The sequence below is a fragment of the Pleurodeles waltl genome, chromosome 8 (assembly GCF_031143425.1).
Source record: "Pleurodeles waltl isolate 20211129_DDA chromosome 8, aPleWal1.hap1.20221129, whole genome shotgun sequence".
NCBI classification, from domain to species: domain Eukaryota; kingdom Metazoa; phylum Chordata; class Amphibia; order Caudata; family Salamandridae; genus Pleurodeles; species Pleurodeles waltl.
In genome coordinates this window covers 418,665,379-418,684,514 of record NC_090447.1, presented here as the reverse complement: position 1 = coordinate 418,684,514, position 19,136 = coordinate 418,665,379, and the positions used below count along the sequence as shown (strand labels likewise).

At 44.0% G+C, this 19,136-nt stretch overlaps 1 protein-coding gene across 4 annotated transcripts in view; it reads left to right on the top strand.

Moving 5' to 3' along the window:
• Nucleotides 1–19,136, top strand: part of HERC2 (HECT and RLD domain containing E3 ubiquitin protein ligase 2) — a 1,448,528-nt gene that overhangs the window by 1,036,131 nt on the left and 393,261 nt on the right. For all 4 annotated transcript variants that reach the window (XM_069204283.1, XM_069204284.1, XM_069204285.1 and 1 more), the window contains exon 68: nucleotides 6,539–6,676. In XM_069204283.1, coding sequence (XP_069060384.1) covers nucleotides 6,539–6,676 — 138 coding nt within the window. The remainder of the gene's footprint in view (nucleotides 1–6,538; nucleotides 6,677–19,136) is intronic.

The following is a 19,136-nucleotide window of genomic DNA, read 5'->3' as shown; positions in this document are numbered from 1 at the left end:
ACCATACAACCTCATTTTTTGTGTCAGTCCCAACTCATCTATAACCAAGGAAGGGAATGCTCTGCAGAGTACTCTGAGGACTGCTGTGCAACCATAACTGGTGCCTGTTTGACAGCCAGACTCCCAGAGATAAAAGGGACATTACCTGCATCTGACATCTTGCTGGAAGAGCTGTATATCTGACGTGCAGCGCTTAGAAGCCCACCTACCTGCTGAGAGAGGAAAGAAGCCTTCAAGCCCTACGGAAGGAGTGTCTGTCCAGGAGGAGCAAGGTGCAGCATGTCCTAGATATCTTTTGCCTCTGCAATCGCTCCACATTGGGCCTGGGTGGCAAATGTAAATATCCAGACCCACTGTGATCCTAAGTTGAGATTCAGCCTGTGCATGACTATGTTGCCATTAGAATACTGCCTGTGTGTGTCCACGTAGCCATCTGAAGATCGGTCTGTATATCACCATCAGAACTTCGGCCTGTTCATCGCCATCAGAAGATTGGCCTGTGTGTTGCCACAACGCAAGCAGAACATCAGCCTCCGGCCAGCCACATTTAGCCCATAGAATCAGTTTGGGCATGGCTGGTGAATAAGCCCATACAGGATGTGGTTACCCAAACTACTGTTCCACAACACGTGATGAGAAACTGTACGAACTGAATTGGGAGAGACAGAGCACAAGCATGTTAATGTGCAGATCTGCACCCATGCCATAATCACACTGTTGCCCTTTTCCCAAGGGGGGAGTAATCACCTAGACCATAAGTCCAAGACACTTTGTATTGTCGCTCAATTTTTTGAATGTATTTCATTTTAAGGTGTTTTAAAAATTACTTTTCTTTCTTGAAAGTCAAGCACTGGGTTGGACAGTCATTTATTATGCAGCTGTTTGGTTGTTTAGCTCTAAGCTCGAGCATCCCCACACATCCTCCCTGAGAAGTGTGGGTGTCAGCTTGCTGCTACTGAGAGTCAGTTGCTGAAGGGGGTTTTACATGGCTTAGTTTGCAGAGCCCTAGTAGAACAAACCCCAGGAAATCAAAGGCCAACAACCCCAACCCCTACATTTATGACCCTGGTAGCCCTTTCTTACCCTATAGCACCCACCAGTCTGGGGCTGACACCCTACAGGTGATTTAAATGGACACAGATACAGTGAGGCTGCTTGGTCCATGCAGGTTAAACAGTGCTTCTCTGAGCCAAACCAGAGGCATAGCTTGGTAAGTAAGATTGGTAGAGTGTGAACTTGAAATATTTTAATAATCAGGCTGACATATAATGTAAAAATGCATTATATGGTGGCATGGTGCTTGAGAGGGGCTTAAGGGACAGTGGACAAGGAGAGGAAAGCAGATTGTTAGGGGTACTAGGTGCGTTTAAACACAGTATTTTGTAATTTGACCAACATTTTTGAAGACTTTCAAAACGGAGAAAGGTGAGTGTGCGTTTTTGTCTGTGTGTATGTAGAAATTCCTGCTACAATACGACAAACACTTCACCATAACCAACTGAAAGCACCCGTACTCAACTATTTACCAAAAATCAATTTATGTGGAGGGGGTAAAACCCCCCTGAGCTACACTCTTGAGTGTAGACTTCAGCCTTATGGCTTGAGTAGTCCTTAACAGCTTGGAATATCGGACAGTATTCAGACAGGCAAATATACTAATTGTAGTCACAGTCAGCATCACAGTATGGAGATGCCAGTCAGATAGGTAATACCATCTCAAGTGCAGGAACCCACCATCTAACAGGGGCCAAGAACTGGGCCGGCATGCATGAAATCCCAAGCAGCCCACAAGTAAGGGTGGACTGTGAGGAATCCAGACATATCTTTGTGTCTGCTGACATATCACATCTGATTGCTGTGCTTTGTAAGGTATGGACGCATACAGAGTTTATTTCAAAGCCACCAACAAGAATTCCCGACAAGGATCATCATTTAAATCTGTAGACTTTACAATCAGAAATCATCGAAATTTCTTTGCAAGGCGACCATAGAATCACTGCTGAAAGACCAAAAGCATTAGTGTTTTTACTCCAGAATTTACCTTCTTCACAAAAAAATTAGCACATCATGTCGGATCTTGCACTTGAGAGCACTAAACCAAGTGATAAATTAGCAAAGATCTCAGATAATTTCACTTATGGACATTCTTCAGTCTATGAACAGCAAGAATTTCCTAGCAGCAATAGATTGAAAATAATTTACTTCCATCTACCTATACGTCCATGACAACCGAAAATAACTGCAGTTTATGATATATGGTTATCACTACCAATTGAGAGCACTTTGTTTTTAACTCAAGTCAGTGGCTGGAGTATTAACAAAGCGGTTGCCTCCAGTAGTTGCACGACTGTGATGTCAAGGTGTGAATGTTTACCTATATCTGAACAACTGGCTTATTAAAGATATTTTTTGTTGCAAACTTCAGAAGAAGTTGTTCTGATATGTACGCTGATGAAAAAATGTAGGCCTCTCCCTTAACAAAAGAAAGGTTATGCTTACTCTTTGCAACATATCCTTTCCAGGAGCAAACGTCTGTGCAGACACTACCCTTCTCTGAAAGGAGACAGATAATTAGATTGGTGCAGGACAACCAAGCAAAATCTCATAACAAAGTATTGAAATAAAAATACTATTGGGGACGTTGTCGTCTTGTATGTCTTTGATTCCATAATAACGCTTAAGAATGAGACCGCCCTAGGAACACCTGGGTATGAAATCGAAACAAATCTCAGGATTATAAAACAAACGTATTCTAATAACTTCGTAAATCAAACAAGCCCTAACTTTGTGTGCGTGCAAGGAGAATATTTATGCCGGTCAAGAGCTTTACACAGTAGAAACAGATTACGAAACGTTTCTGCAAGTAGCCTCCAGTCCCCTCAAGAATACAACATGTATATAAACATTGAAGAACTCAGGCAGGACTTGCAGGCGTGCCTTGAAAGCACTGTTGCTGCTACTTATGCACTAAGAGGTACTTATGAAATCAGACAAAGAGGAACAAAATCACAAGCACTTTTTCAGAAACTACGGCTTCTCTGGCATTTGGTTCTAATACATGGAATCAGAGTAATTGTAGAGCTGCAGAACATCATGAGAGTTGCCCTAAGCAGAAGCAGTGCAGATTGTCCAGAGTGGAGCTTGAGTACAAGGCTGCTACATTTTTGCATTTGGAATATGAGGTACACTTCCTCTGGGTCTTTTTGCAAAGCCAGAGACCTTCAAATGCCAAACCTCCGCAGCATAGGGTGGTATTCCAGGACCCAGGAGAAGCGCTTTTAATTTCTTGGTCAGGTGAATTTGCTTACGCTTTTCTCCTGATTCCGGTAGCCCGAGGTTTTTTTGGAAACTGAAGAAAGAACTGTGCAAGCGTATACTTCTTGTATCAGCTTAAGCCAGCTAGTTCTGGTACACAGATATGTGGGATATTTTAATAGAGATACTAATCCTATTCAAGCTGGACCCATCACTCTCTGAGCAAGGCCAAGTTCTACACTGTGGCCTGGCCTTCCTGGCTACTTCACACTTACAGCATGGTCTTCTCAACATTCCATCAAGCTGGAGCAAACTATTTTAGATAAAAATGACTCTGCCATTTTGATTTTGTTAGATTAATCCACCCCCTTTGACAATATAACTCTTATTCAACCCCTTAGAGATCAGGTATTGAAGTCACAGCTGTTAATTGGCGCACTTTATTTTTGATGGACTGTGTATTCTGTGTCTCTCTGAAACCTTCTGTTTTTGAGTTTGAGAAAGTAGCACATGGCATGCCTCAAGACTCAGCCCTGGGCATAGACTTACTTAACATCTGTATAGCACCACTGACAGCACTTATATTTTCACTTGACATTTACTTTTTTCTATTCACTGTTGACACCCAGCTTGTTGTGCACCTGAACTGCTGTTCTTCCCAGGTTTAAATGGTGTCTAAGGGTGGTTATGAACTGGATGGCTGCCAGTTTCCTACAGATAACACAGAGGTGAAACTAATGGGAAACTCTTCATATTGGTCAAATGACTGGTGGCTGAAGCTGGGCTCTCCTCTTGTCGCTTCTGAAACTGTAAAGAAGTCAACCACAGATGATAAAAACTCTTGCTGGTTGCTGTTTTTATTTTTACTGATACTGAGAAATATAATTAGTCTTCTCTCTACAAATTATATGAAAACTGTAATCCATTCACCAGTTCTTTATTTAGGACTTCCTAACTATCTTCTGAAAAACCGCAGTGCATTCAAAATGCCTCCACTATTGCTGCTAAAATTTGTTGCCACTAGAACTTAGTTTACTTTCCACCTCTAAAACGCAAGGAAATGTTTTAAACCCATACCTTTAGCTGATTATCTCATCTGTGGCCTACCCCAGATTGTTACTTTTTCAGCCCCAGAATGCCTGTTGGACACATTTCTCACTATATAAAAATATAAATTTTGTCAAGCTGCTAGAGCAGCCTCGAATGTAAAGAATTAGCCCTTTACATGTAAACACTAATGTATCTGAAAAAATGTATTGCTGTATCTGAACTTACTGTTCATAGACTCACTTCTTCTCCTCCTCCCCCTTTAGTTGAATAAAGAAGCTTTGTAAATCTGATGGTTGGTGCCTCTGAGGAGGTTTGGAACTAAGGGCTCCTCACAGTTTTGGGCTTCACAAAATGAGATGGGTTGTATACAAGTGGTCTACGGCTGTTTTCTATGTTTTTTGTATGTGTATATGCAGATTTAACATTGACTCCTAAGAGTTACCAATCAGACATCGAGGAATAGTGCAGGGATGTGAATCTAAAAAAGAGATCAGAGCAGAAAAACTGCTGTCACAGGTAAGTAACTTGTTCATCTACAGAACATTTTTTTTTTCCTTTGTCATTGAAGTCTGCTTATAACATTGAAAGAACATATGGTCTGATTGAATGTAATGAACACATTTTCAAAATAATTCCCTAACTTTCATTGTACTGCAAAGTCGGTTTGATTCTTATTACCATATTAAACATCAGGGGAGCAATAAATATTCATTCTTTAGAAAATTTCCCAGTAAATTGTCTCTCAAGAGCAAGTCTTTTAATTCAAATATAACAGCACTATTCAGATTATGACAATATAGCCATTTGCTGCTGTCTTTGTTTATTGTATGGACAAACCCTAGTCTGTTGTGCTGCTTCAGTAGACTTTCAAACCTTATTTTTGGGCCTCTTCTGGTGCTTCTTTTCCCAGCCCTTTCATGAACTGAAAATTAAGAACCTGTAAAATTTGACTTGCTTTCCGAACTGATTTGTATGTTAAAGCCAATTCTTGACTCAAACCTATTTTGGCATAAAAACACATCCTCATTGTAGTGGTCTTTCAATCTGAAATGCTAAAAGGATCAACTTGTTTTTCAAACACTTGAATGCTTGATGGTGCCATTGGGCTGCATGTCCATTGGGCTATATTTGCTCTGTCAAGGAATCATTGCAATAGATTTGTGACTTCCTATGCAATATTAGAGGCTCAGTACTGCCATACATCGTGTAATATTAATTCATGCAATTAAAAAGCAGCTAATAATAATATTGGCTGCTGTTGGGCGCCCTTGATGCTAGTGACTTGTTGTCTTTTTTCCAAAAATCTTTATACAGAGGAAATTTGTTGATTATTTCACTAAGTGCTAACATAAAAAACAAAGTATCATAAATAGGTAGTACAACATGCTCAAACAATTCTCTTATCATATAGATGATAATCACTATTTTGTTACAGTCAGATGTTGTGTACTTTGTTTTGTCTCATAGCACTAGAAAGCCCCCCAGTGGTTCAATTCAAAAGTAAAGGTAACACGTGCTCTACGGTTTAATTTCAGTTGAAAAACCCATTACCTTTCTTTTCTGATTAGTACAAATATATATTGTCACAAAGCTTACATTCCTGTTGATGTTGTATGTTAGTGCTTCGTGAAATATGAATTATCCCCTGACAGACTTCAGTATTGACATTTTAATTCACACTGTGTTTGCTTTGGTCCAAGTGAACCAATGCATCTTTTTACAAGCATCATCTGGTGGCCTGGGCTGGGGCAGTGTAGAAACGTCATGCTAGGAGAAATATACTCTTTCTAAAACCTCTGTTAAAGTAAGGCACTGGCTAAAGTCTTTGTCACAGTGTCACCATGAATCACTGAATTGTATGCTGTATCTTTTTGGAGAGTTAACACAGGGTTGCAGGGGATTACACATGTATGAGGAAAACTCTGTATTTGGGTCCTTTTTCTTTTTAAGCTGGGCTATTAAAACTGATGGTGTACAAGGCAGAACACATAAACAGTCTCTTAAAGAAAGTATGCAAAAATAATGCTCATGTTTGACTTATCCTAAATGTATAATGTTACTGTTGAATAAACAAGGCAAACAGATAAAGCATAGGTATGCTGGCCATGCCCATTGTTCTAGTTTTATAAAGCACCTTTAACTTTAAAATGATGGCATTTTTCTGATATTGGTGGGATCGCCCAACTTTTATACTGAGCCCAGCATTGTGTTAACTCGAGATTTCCTATTATAGGCTGCACCCGAAGATGCCATTACTCCATCAGCCGTGACTCCTTCAGCGTCTGCTGCCTCATCTCGGCCTTTCATTCCAGTCACTGATGACCCTGGAGCTGCCAGTATCATTGCAGAGAGTATGACCAAAACCAAAGAGGTGAATGTGTTTGATTTTACGTGTTTTGAATAGATTGATACAAAATGCTTGGTTCATTATCTTAGAATTACCTGGCTTCTTGAGGGACGAATGAGCTTGGGTTAGGGATGCTACTATTATTAACACCTTGAATAGCGGAAAACAGAGTGTTGTCTGAATTGGACTTTTTAATTTTCAAAAATGTCACATTGGGTGATATGTTCAGTTTAGTATATTTATTTTTATCACCCCGAGCTTAGTGCCAACAAGTACTCAATGCTAATATTGAATAACTCAAGATAATTAAATTGCTCATTTTATTCAATAATGTCTGTGCTCTTTTGCTCCAAAATTACTTATTTTATTGAGTTCCAACTTTATCTTAGGGCTTATCTTAATAGTTAACTGCTTTGGTTGATCTGAAACTGTTGAGATGTGAAATGAACACTTTAATTCTATCACCCTTAGGGTTTTCTTAATTTATCTTTGGTTCTCTCTGTGTGTAGAGCACCACTAGTGCTGAAGTGGTTGCGGCCCGGATTTAGTAACCTTATGTTCGATGGCATCTGTCGCTGTAGATACGCATGTTTTGCAATAGCTCGCCATCTGGTGTTGGGCCGGAGTGTTACAAGTTGTTTTTCTTCGAAGAAGTCTTTCGAGTCACGGGACCGAGTGACTCCTCCTTTTGTCTCCATTGCGCATGGGCGTCGACTCCATCTTTGATTGTTTTTTTTCCGCCATCGGGTTCGGACGTGTTCCTGTCGCTCCGAGTTTCGGAACGGAAAGATAGCTAATTTCGGAAGATTTTCATCGGTATTGTTGCGTTCGGGATCGGCGTAGTTAGATTCAACACCGCGTCGAAGGATCGAAGAGCTCCGGTGCCCTTCGGGGGTAGTTTTTTCGATCCCCCGTCGGGGCCTGGTCGGCCCGACCGCGTGCTGAAGAACGCCGATGGAACGGACCCTGTTCCGTTTCTGCCCCAAATGCCACAATAAATACCCCTATACGGACCAACACTTGGTCTGTAACCTGTGCCTGTCACCTGAGCACAGTGAAGACACCTGCGAGGCCTGTCGTGCGTTCCGGTCCCGAAAAACACTCCGAGACTGTCGAGCCAGAAGACTTCAGATGGCGTCCGCGCCGACAGCCCACCGAGAGTTCGAGGAACAAGAAGAGGAAGGTACCTTCTCGATCCAAGACTCAGACTCCGAAGGATTCGACGATACACAAACCGTGAGTAAGACGTCGAAAACCACTCAGAGGAAGATTTACAAGGCCCAGGGGACGCCACTGCCACCAGGCCATGGCTCCACCCATAAATTCGGTGACCGACCGTCGGCACCGAAAAAGGCCCAAACAGTGCCGAGATCGTCCGACTCCGGTCGAGACACCGGCACGCAGCCTTCTCGGGACCGAGAAGGTGCTGGAGACAAGCATCGACACCGAGATGCCGGTGTAGACACGGCTCGACGCCGAGACAGCGGCCCCGAAGAAGATCGGCGCCGACAGGTTTCGGCCCCGAAAATTAAAAAAGTCACCTCGGAGCCGAAAAAGGACGCAGACAGGGTTTCGGTCCCGAAACAAACTGCAACCGACCCAGCTTCAGGCTCTTATACAGAAGAGCACTCGCTAACCTCCCAAATGCAAAAGCATAGGTTTGAGGAAGAGCTACAATCAACTCATGTGGACCATACGCAAAAGCGTATTTTCATACAGCAGGGGACAGGAAAAATAAGCACCCTTCCCCCTATTAGAAGAAAGAGAAGGTTGGAGTTCCAAACTGAACAGACACCACAACCAAAAGTGGTGAAAAGAGTTACCCCACCACCCTCTCCTCCGCCCGTGATTAACGTCTCACCAGCACAAACTCCATCACACTCCCCAGCTCACACCACCATAAGCCAGGGTGACCAAGATCAAGACGCATGGGACCTATACGACGCCCCAGTGTCCGATAACAGTCCGGAGGCATACCCTACGAAGCCATCTCCACCAGAGGACAGCACCGCGTATTCTCAAGTGGTGGCTAGAGCAGCACAATTTCACAACGTAAGCCTCCACTCAGAACAGGTCGAGGATGATTTTTTATTCAACACACTCTCCTCCACCCACAGCTCATACCAAAGCCTGCCTATGCTCCCTGGTATGCTCCGGCACGCAAAAGAAATCTTTAAGGAGCCGGTCAAAAGTAGGGCAATCACACCAAGGGTGGAAAAAAAGTATAAGGCGCCTCCTACAGACCCGGTTTTCATCACTACACAGCTGCCACCAGACTCTGTCGTTGTAGGAGCAGCTAGGAAAAGGGCCAACTCCCACACATCTGGAGATGCACCACCCCCAGATAAAGAAAGCCGCAAGTTCGATGCAGCTGGTAAGAGAGTTGCAGCACAAGCTGCAAACCAGTGGCGCATCGCGAACTCCCAGGCACTGCTTGCGCGCTATGACAGAGCCCATTGGGACGAGATGCAACATCTCATTGAACATCTGCCCAAGGACTTACAAAATAGGGCAAAACAAGTGGTTGAGGAAGGACAGACCATTTCCAACAACCAGATCCGCTCCTCCATGGACGCTGCAGATACAGCTGCACGGACAATTAATACATCTGTAACTATCAGAAGGCATGCATGGCTCCGAACGTCTGGATTTAAACCAGAGATTCAACAAGCAGTTCTCAATATGCCTTTTAACGAAAAAGAACTGTTCGGTCCAGAAGTGGACACAGCGATTGAGAAACTCAAAAAAGATACGGACACTGCCAAAGCCATGGGCGCACTCTACTCCCCGCAGAGCAGAGGGAATTACAGCACATTCCGTAAAACACCCTTTAGAGGGGGGTTTCGGGGTCAGAGCACACAAGCCAGCACCTCACAAGCAACACCGTCCAGTTACCAGGGACAGTATAGAGGAGGTTTTCGGGGACAATATAGAGGAGGGCAATTCCCTAGGAATAGAGGAAGATTTCAGAGCCCCAAAACCCCTACTACTAAACAGTGACTCACATGTCACTCACCCCCTCCACACAACACCAGTGGGGGGAAGAATAAGTCATTATTAGAAAGCATGGGAGGAAATCACTACAGACACTTGGGTTCTAGCAATTATCCAACATGGTTATTGCATAGAATTTCTACAATTCCCTCCAAACATACCACCAAAAGCACAAAATTTGACAAAACATCATTCCAATCTCCTGGAGATAGAAGTGCAGGCACTATTGCAAAAGAATGCAATCGAATTAGTGCCAAACACACAAATAAACACAGGAGTTTACTCACTGTACTTTCTGATACCAAAGAAGGACAAAACGCTGAGACCAATCCTAGACCTCAGAGTAGTGAACACTTTCATCAAATCAGACCACTTTCACATGGTCACACTACAAGAAGTATTGCCATTGCTAAAACTACACGACTACATGGCAACTTTAGACCTCAAGGATGCTTATTTCCATATACCAATACACCCATCGCACAGGAAATACCTAAGGTTTGTATTCAAGGGAATACATTACCAATTCAAGGTACTGCCTTTCGGATTAACAACCGCACCAAGAGTCTTTACCAAATGTCTAGCGGTAGTCGCTGCACACATAAGAAGGCAGCAAATACATGTGTTCCCATATCTAGACGACTGGCTAATCAAGGCCCATTCGTTAATAGAGTGCTCAAATCACACAAATCATATCATACAAACCCTCTTCAAACTAGGGTTCACCGTCAACTTCACAAAATCCAAAATTCTGCTGCGCAAGGTACAACAATACCTAGGAGCCATAATAGACACATCAAAAGGAGTAGCCACTCCAAGTCCACAAAGAATTCAAAATTTCAACACCATCATACAACGCATGTATCCAACACAAAGGATACAAGCAAAGATGGTACTACAACTCCTAGGCATGATGTCTTCATGCATAGCCATTGTCCCAAACGCAAGACTGCACATGAGGCCCTTACAACAGTGCCTAGCATCACAATGGTCACAAGCACAGGGTCACCTTCTAGATCTGGTGTTAATAGACCGCCAAACTTACCTCACGCTTCTGTGGTGGAACAACATAAATTTAAACAAAGGGCGGCCTTTCCAAGACCCAGTGCCACAATACGTAATAACAACAGATGCTTCCATGACAGGGTGGGGAGCACACCTCGATCAACACAGCATACAAGGACAATGGAACGTACATCAAACAAAACTGCATATAAATCACCTAGAACTTCTAGCAGTTTTTCAAGCACTAAAAGCTTTCCAACCAATAATAGTTCACAAATACATTCTCGTCAAAACAGACAACATGACAACAATGTATTATCTAAACAAGAAAGGGGGGACGCACTCCACGCAGTTAAGCCTGCTAGCACAAAAGATTTGGCGTTGGGCAATTCACAACCAAATTCGCCTAATAGCACAATTTATACCAGGGATCCAAAATCAACTCGCAGACAATCTCTCTCGAGATCACCAACAGGTCCACGAATGGGAAATTCACCCCCAAATTCTGAACACTTATTTCAAACTCTGGGGAACACCTCAGATAGACTTGTTTGCGACAGGAGAACGCCAAATGCCAAAACTTCGCATCCAGATACCCACACAAACAGTCCCAAGGCAATGCCCTATGGATGAACTGGTCAGGGATATTTGCTTACACTTTTCCTCCTCTCCCTCTCCTTCCTTACCTGGTAAACAAACTCAGTCAAAACAAACTCAAACTCATATTAATAGCACCAACTTGGGCAAGGCAACCCTGGTACACAACGCTGCTAGACCTATCAGTAGTACCCTGCATCAAATTGCCCAACAGGCCAGATCTGTTGACACAACACAACCAAAAGATCAGACACCCAGATCCAGCATCGCTGAATCTAGCAATCTGGCTCCTGAAATCCTAGAATTCGGGCACTTACAACTTACCCAAGAATGTATGGAAGTCATAAAACAAGCCAGAAGGCCATCCACCAGGCACTGCTATGCAAGTAAACGGAAGAGGTTTGTTTGCTACTGCCATATTAATCAAATACAACCATTACACACAACTCCAGAACATGTAGTGGGTTACTTGCTTCACTTACAAAAATCTAACCTGGCTTTCTCTTCCATTAAAATACACCTTGCAGCAATATCTGCATACCTGCAGACTACCTATTCAACTTCCCTATATAACATACCAGTCATTAAAGCATTCATGGAGGGCCTTAGGAGAATTATACCACCAAGAACACCACCTGTTCCTTCATGGAACCTAAATGTTGTCCTAACTAGACTTATGGGTCCACCTTTTGAACCCATGCACTCCTGCGAAATACAGTTCCTAACCTGGAAGGTGGCATTTCTCATCGCCATTACTTCCCTAAGAAGAGTAAGCGAGATTCAGGCGTTTACAATACAGGAACCTTTTATACAACTACACAAGAATAAGGTCGTCCTAAGGACCAATCCTAAATTTTTGCCAAAGGTTATTTCACCGTTCCATCTAAATCAAACAGTGGAACTTCCAGTGTTTTTTCCACAGCCAGATACCGTAGCAGAAAGGGCACTACATACATTAGATGTCAAAAGAGCATTGATGTATTACATTGACAGAACAAAGAACATCAGAAAGACTAAACAACTATTTATTGCATTTCAAAAACCTCATGCAGGAAACCCAATATCAAAACAAGGTATAGCCAGATGGATAGTTAAATGCATCCAAATCTGCTACCTTAAAGCTAAACGACAGCTGCCCATTACACCAAGGGCACACTCAACCAGAAAGAAAGGTGCTACCATGGCCTTTCTAGGAAACATCCCAATGCAAGAAATATGTAAGGCAGCCACATGGTCTACGCCTCACACATTCACCAAGCACTACTGTGTAGACGTGTTATCCGCACAACAAGCCACAGTAGGTCAAGCCGTATTAAGAACATTATTTCAGACTACTTCCACTCCTACAGGCTGATCCACCGCTTTTGGGGAGATAACTGCTTACTAGTCTATGCAAAACATGCGTATCTACAGCGACAGATGCCATCGAACTGAAAATGTCACTTACCCAGTGTACATCTGTTCGTGGCATCAGTCGCAGTAGATTTGCATGTGCCCAACCGCCTCCCCGGGAGCCTGTAGCAGTTTGGAAGTTACCTTCAACTATTTGTATATGTATCATCTCAACCTTAAATAGGTGCATACTTAGTCACTCCATTGCATGACCACTATTACTACAATTCAACTCCTACCTCACCCTCTGCGGGGAAAAACAATCGAAGATGGAGTCGACGCCCATGCGCAATGGAGACAAAAGGAGGAGTCACTCGGTCCCGTGACTCGAAAGACTTCTTCGAAGAAAAACAACTTGTAACACTCCGGCCCAACACCAGATGGCGAGCTATTGCAAAACATGCGAATCTACTGCGACTGATGCCACGAACAGATGTACACTGGGTAAGTGACATTTTCATTTAATACTGTGGTGCTGCTCCGATAAGTGAAATATCATTCAACTTATCAGTGCTTGCAATGTAAATTCCCTCTCTGTCTGACCCCCATCTGGTGCTTTTATTTTTCCATGATTCTCAGTGAAAAACACCCTAATCCTACCTACCTTATGCACCACTCATTGATAGTGCGGCATAACTGATAACATGGTAAACACTAAAAAGGCCTGTATTCTGGTTTACTAACAGTTGGGTACATTCCAATTAGGAAAGATCTGTAGACAACGCTCTGGGCATTGTCAGCTAATAAGAAGCCCACACACACCCTTGTCCATGCCTTGGATTGAATAATTATCAGCTTTGTGTTAGTAAAATTAGTCAAGTTCTGGAATCAACCTTGTAATTCCATCATTCTTTCATTTGTTTTCTTTTACAGTTTTCAGTTATGAGCTGTGAAACCTAAAGTGACAACATAATCAAATAATTTTACATGACGTGGGAGTCTTAGTCTTAAAAATCTTTATTTCGGCTCTGTTTTCTTCAGCCATAAAAGCACAAAATATGCACAATAAATAGTACTTCAAACTGTTATATAAAACAGTAGTTTTTTACGTGGCGTATCCAGGTTTGTTACAACATTCTTTTCCTAACACGGAGTGCACTACAAATAGAAGTTGCAACAAGTAAAAAAAATAAAATAACAGGTGATTCCATGGCATACAGAAACGCTTAGCAAATTTATATTCCCTGATCTTATGTATGCCAAAAATAGGTTTTAAAAAACGAGTCCTTAAAAAGGAGTAAGACTTGCAGAATATCATAAAATGTAATGTACATTGCCTAGACGTTCCGTCACATGGAGTAGCCTGGGACTTCATTACTTTTAAACGTTTAAGGTGAGGATTTCTACTAGCAGTCGTGTCTGTGTTATGGGGGGATGGGAATAAAAAATTATAATCATTTTTTTTTAAAAACTTACCTTCCTCTCTGCCACGCCGCTCCTCCGTCCTCACAGCAGGCACAGACTCCCAGCCTGCCCTGGGGCCAATCCTAATGCTGCCTTCATGCTGCTGGCAGCATGAAAACAGCGTTAGGATTGGCCGGAGCGCCCTGGCTTGGTGCTCCGAGGGAGAGTGGGAGCCTCTGCCTGCTGTCTCCAACCCAGCAACACAGTGACCTGGCCGGCCAAACATACATGTGCACAGAGGAGAGTGCTGTGCCCTTCCCCTTCCGTCCCTGTCACGCCCCATGGCCCCAACCCTTTTACATTAAAATAATTATAAACATAGTTTATTACTTTTGTATTGTAAAAGGTTTGCAGCTGCTGCTACTGGCGGGGGTGGGAGGTGTAGGGGTGACACTCCTCCACCATAGCGGAGTAGCTGCCGCTATCTACAAGATGATGCACAATGCCCAACCTTAATCTAATCAGGACAAAGCGGTGTTGAGCGTTTGTAACCCATGTTAAATATGATTGAAAGCCTAGAGAAAGGTTAACAGAAATATGTCTCCACAGTATGATTTACCTCATCCTGAGCAGCTCTTTTCCTCACCCCTTTTTCCAGCTTTACAGCTTTCATGGTAGATTTCTCCAGTGAGAGTATGCTATCTGGTTCTTGGACACCCTAGAAACCATATACCGTCCTAAGGGTGCTTTTAATATATGACAACCATGGAATTTTAATCGGAAAGTCCATATTCAAGCAATCCTGAATGATTGCCTTTGTGAGCCAGGCCATCTATCTAAATAATAAAATGTCTTCTAAATGATTTAAACCAGCTTCCCAATGTAAAATAAGGGACTCAGATGAGTTAAGGGAGCATAGCAGACACCTCAGGAAAATGTTTTCCTCTATCTGTAGAGAGATGTACCAGGAGAATAACCCCACAAACCCCCTCCATACATTGCTACAGACTGGACCTTTGCTATGTAAATGGTTAGAATTTCTTTAATTAGGTGGCTGCCCAGGTTGCGAACCTGAACACCCCTTCGATACGTCTTTTAATTTTTAGCCTGGTATTATGTATATGCTCAGCCCATGACCCCTTGCTGTTGAGGAGTACCCCAGATACCAGAAGGACTTAACCTTTGTTATCTGAGTGCCTTCCAGGTAAAAGGGTTTAGTTTGTGTTGGGGTCGTTCTACAAATGATTACGAAAGTCTTAACCTTATTTATTTTAAGCTTTACTGAGGCCATAAAGCCTGCAAAAAGGTCCATCATTTTCTGCAGTCTTAGGCATGAGGATCACATCATCAGCATATAGGAACGCAGGAAATGGGTAGCCCGCAAGACCAAGCTCATCAACCTGCTTCCTTACTGTAAAAAAAATAATAATAATAATTTTGCCTCCGTAGCGAAGGATGTTAAAGTGGTAAGGGGCCTGTTAAATGTCCACTTAAACAAATTCAGATTCCCCACTTCAGTCAGGATTTTGCAGAATACCTGGTATCAGAATTCCCCTTCTTGATGACTGGCATGACATCCTGGCTGTGGTATACCCAAATAAAGTTGTGCTTGGAGCATAGGACACCATGATCATCTTTTGCTATTGAATTGGTTGAATGATGTTGTGGAGGGTCCCAGAGGTGCTGATGATATGCCTGGTGTTGTTTATGACAAACAGATCCCTGATTGTATCTGTTTTACCATCACTGTCACTCCCAGTGTTGTACGCTATGGGATTCTACAAGGGCCCATGCTATTTAATAATTTTCAACACCGTTAACATTGGTAGCAGAGCATGGCGGCTAGGAGCGATACTGGAAGCTCTGTGTGACTACCTCCAACCCATCCCCCACCAGCCACTGACTTACTGTTGACCCAATACCCACACCGTCGAAGTATGCTAATGTACCTGATAGATTTGCAGCACAGAAACAAGGCAGAGCTTTCCTTGATTGATGGCAGCTCCATTATGTGGTACGCAGTGGAAAGGAGATGAAGGCAAGAGCAGACAGCCTGGCTGAGATTTTTCGCAGAACAGCTGCACGCCTCTACAGACTGAGCTTGATGACCGCATATAAGAGGTGGCAGCTGTACCAGGTTGGGTAAAGAAGAGCAGGATGCCCAGAGAGTGGAGGTTTCTTTGAGGATGGTCCATGTTGGACTTTTTTCCTTATGCAGGGTCATCCCCAATCATTTTGCCTCCTGCCTCCTATTTGTTCTGACCTGTTGTTGTTGACTTTAGAACTCTGAGCACTTTACCACTGCTAACCAGTGCTAAAGTGCATATGCTCTCTGTGTAAATTGTACTGTTGATTGGATTTCCATGCTTGGCATATTTGATTTACTGGTAAGTCCCTAGTACAGTGCACTAGAGGTGCCCAGGGCCTGTAAATCAGATGATACTAGTGGGCCTGCAGCACTGGTTGTGCCACCACATTAGTAGCTCTGTAAACATGGCTCGGACCTGCCACTACAGTGTCTGTGTGTGCAGTTTTAAACTGCCAGTTCGACTTGGAAAGTGCACCCACTTGCCAGGTCTAAACCTTTCCTTTTCTTACATGTAAGACACCCATAAGGTAGGCCCTGGTATCACCATGGGCAGGGTGCAGTGTGTATGTTTAAGGTAGGACATATGCTAATGTGTTTTATATGTCCTGACAGTGAAATACTGCCAAATTCGTTTTTCACTGTTGCAAGGCCTATCTCTCTCATATGTCAACATGGGGGCTACCTTTAAATATGATTAAAGCGTAGTTTCCATTTGGGAGCAGATAGACATCTGGAGTTTGGGGTCTCTGAGCTCACAATTTAAAAATACATCTTTTAGTAAGGTTGGTTTGGAGATTCTGTTTGAAAATGCCACTTTTAGAAAGTGGACATTTTCTTGCTTAAACCATTCTGTGACTCTGCCTGTTTGTGGATTCCCTGTTTGGGTTAGTTTGATAGTTGGGCTATTTGCACCTCTCTCTAGATAGTGACACAAAGGGAGCTGGGGTGTAGCCTGCATATCCTGATGAGCCATCTGTGCTAGGAGGGAGGGGAAGAGTAGTCACACCTGAAAGGGCTGTGCCTGCCCTCACACAATGCAGTCTCCAACCCCCTGGTGTGTGTCTGGGGCCTGGTCTTAGCAAGGCAGAATCTCACAAACAAGAGAGACGTTCCTTTGAAGTAGGCCTACTTGAAAGGCCAAAATGGGTATAAGAAGGTCACCCAGAGCCACAGACTTTAGAACACTTCTGGAAAGCAAGAGGAACCTCTGCTTGGAGCAGAGCTGACGAGCTGAGGAGAAGTGCTGCCCTGCCTGTGACTGTACTTTGTGGAGCTGTCCTGCAGTTGCTGGTTCTGCCTGTGCAAGGGGACAAAGACTGGACTTTGTTGTGCGTTCCTGCTTGTGAAGAAATCTCCAAGGGCTTGTCCTGAGCTTGCCTCCTGTTGTTGAAGTCTCAGGGCCATCAAAGAATTCTCCTGCCAGCACCTGGACTCTCTGCTGAGACTCCTCTCCTGCCAAGTGGTGCCCTTTCCAGTTCCTGGGGCCTTGGAAGGTGAAGCTGGCAGACCAAGACTGGAAATGCACCCAAAGACCGCTGTGCGGGGAAAATATTGACGCGCCTTCCGAGTCGCGGCTAAAAAAACAACGGGCCACCGCCTTCACGGCAGAAATAGACGCTCCACCGGCATCAGGGCTGGAAGGTTGATGCACGCAGCTGGAGAAACGACGCGCAACACCCGCTGACAGAGGTGATAACATTGCAACCCACATTGCGTGGTTTTGCTGATACCGTGCGGCAGGATTTTCGACACAAACCTTGCTGGGCACGGAAAAATGACGCAACGCCTGCCTGGACCCGATTACTTGCCCGGATCGACGCATCGCTCTCCTGCGGAGAGGAAAAATGACCCGACCGGAGAAGGAGAAACTAAACACTGTCTCGCTCGGGGGGTGGGGGGAGAAATCAACGCACCGCTAACCTTTTTCGATGCACACTCACCCCCGCATGTTATTTTGATGCTACCCAGGTACTTTTCAATGCTAACAGTGTTTTTACTGTTTACTAAAGGATTTAAGACTCTTTTGCTTTTAAAATTAATAATTTTAAATTTGCCTACGGTGCCGGTCAGGACTAACCTCCTGACAGAGATTCTTCAGCCAGGGACTTCCACATCGGAAGAGCTCCTGTAAATAGGACAAAGGGCCACCACCGTCGCCCAGCTCCGGGTGTCCCTGTTTTCCTCACCCAACACCCTACCCCAGAGAGCTTGCTAATCCAAGCGTCTGCATTCCATGGTGCTTTTCCTTCTGCACCCCTGAATAGGGAATCCAAACGGCTGGATCAGCTTGGGAAGAAGATGTTTTCTTCCAACAGCTTGGTATTGAGGTTGGTAAACAGCTCATGCTTATTGGGCCGATTTTCCCACACTTTGTGGGATTAGGGGGTGCAGGTGCTGCCTCAGGTCCCGGACGCACAGGCCATTCTTTCCCAAGTGGTTAAAGATGGGAGAGATGCGGCAAAGGTTACCATCAGCTGTTGTTTGGACACGACTGATTGCTGGGTTAAGCAATTTCTTCAACGATGGCCCTTCAATGTCACTCCTGGCTTCGTACATCTTTTCAGGGAATATCCAGGCAAACCTCATGGACATGCCCTTCAATGGGTCCCACCTGTTTTGTGAAAAGGCAGACTCAGCACTAGAGCGCTTTAAAGACTCTTAGGTTACGGCCTAGTCCTTGGGCCTCTTGGCAACTCCTTGCCAACAGTGTGTCTATCGCCCCTTTCGAGGCTTCGGAAGGAGCGTGGCACCACACCATCCACAGACCAGCCACGGTCCTCCGACAGGCCATCTTGTGAGGGGACACGGTCGTGTCTTCAGACCCCGATGGTGTGGCCAGAAGTCCGCCACCCAGCCCCCCACCTCTACAGTGGCCAAGCCCTCCTAGTGTGATTCTGCAAGACCATGTACCTCCAGTTGGAAGGAGGATTCAATTTCATCTACCTTACTAGCGGTCCATAACATAGGACAAGTAGGTCTTGCAGATCATACAGAAGGGCTATTCCTCCCCCTTCCAAAGTTTCCCTCCCCCAATGCATCCCTCAAAAGAACAGCTCATGGAGG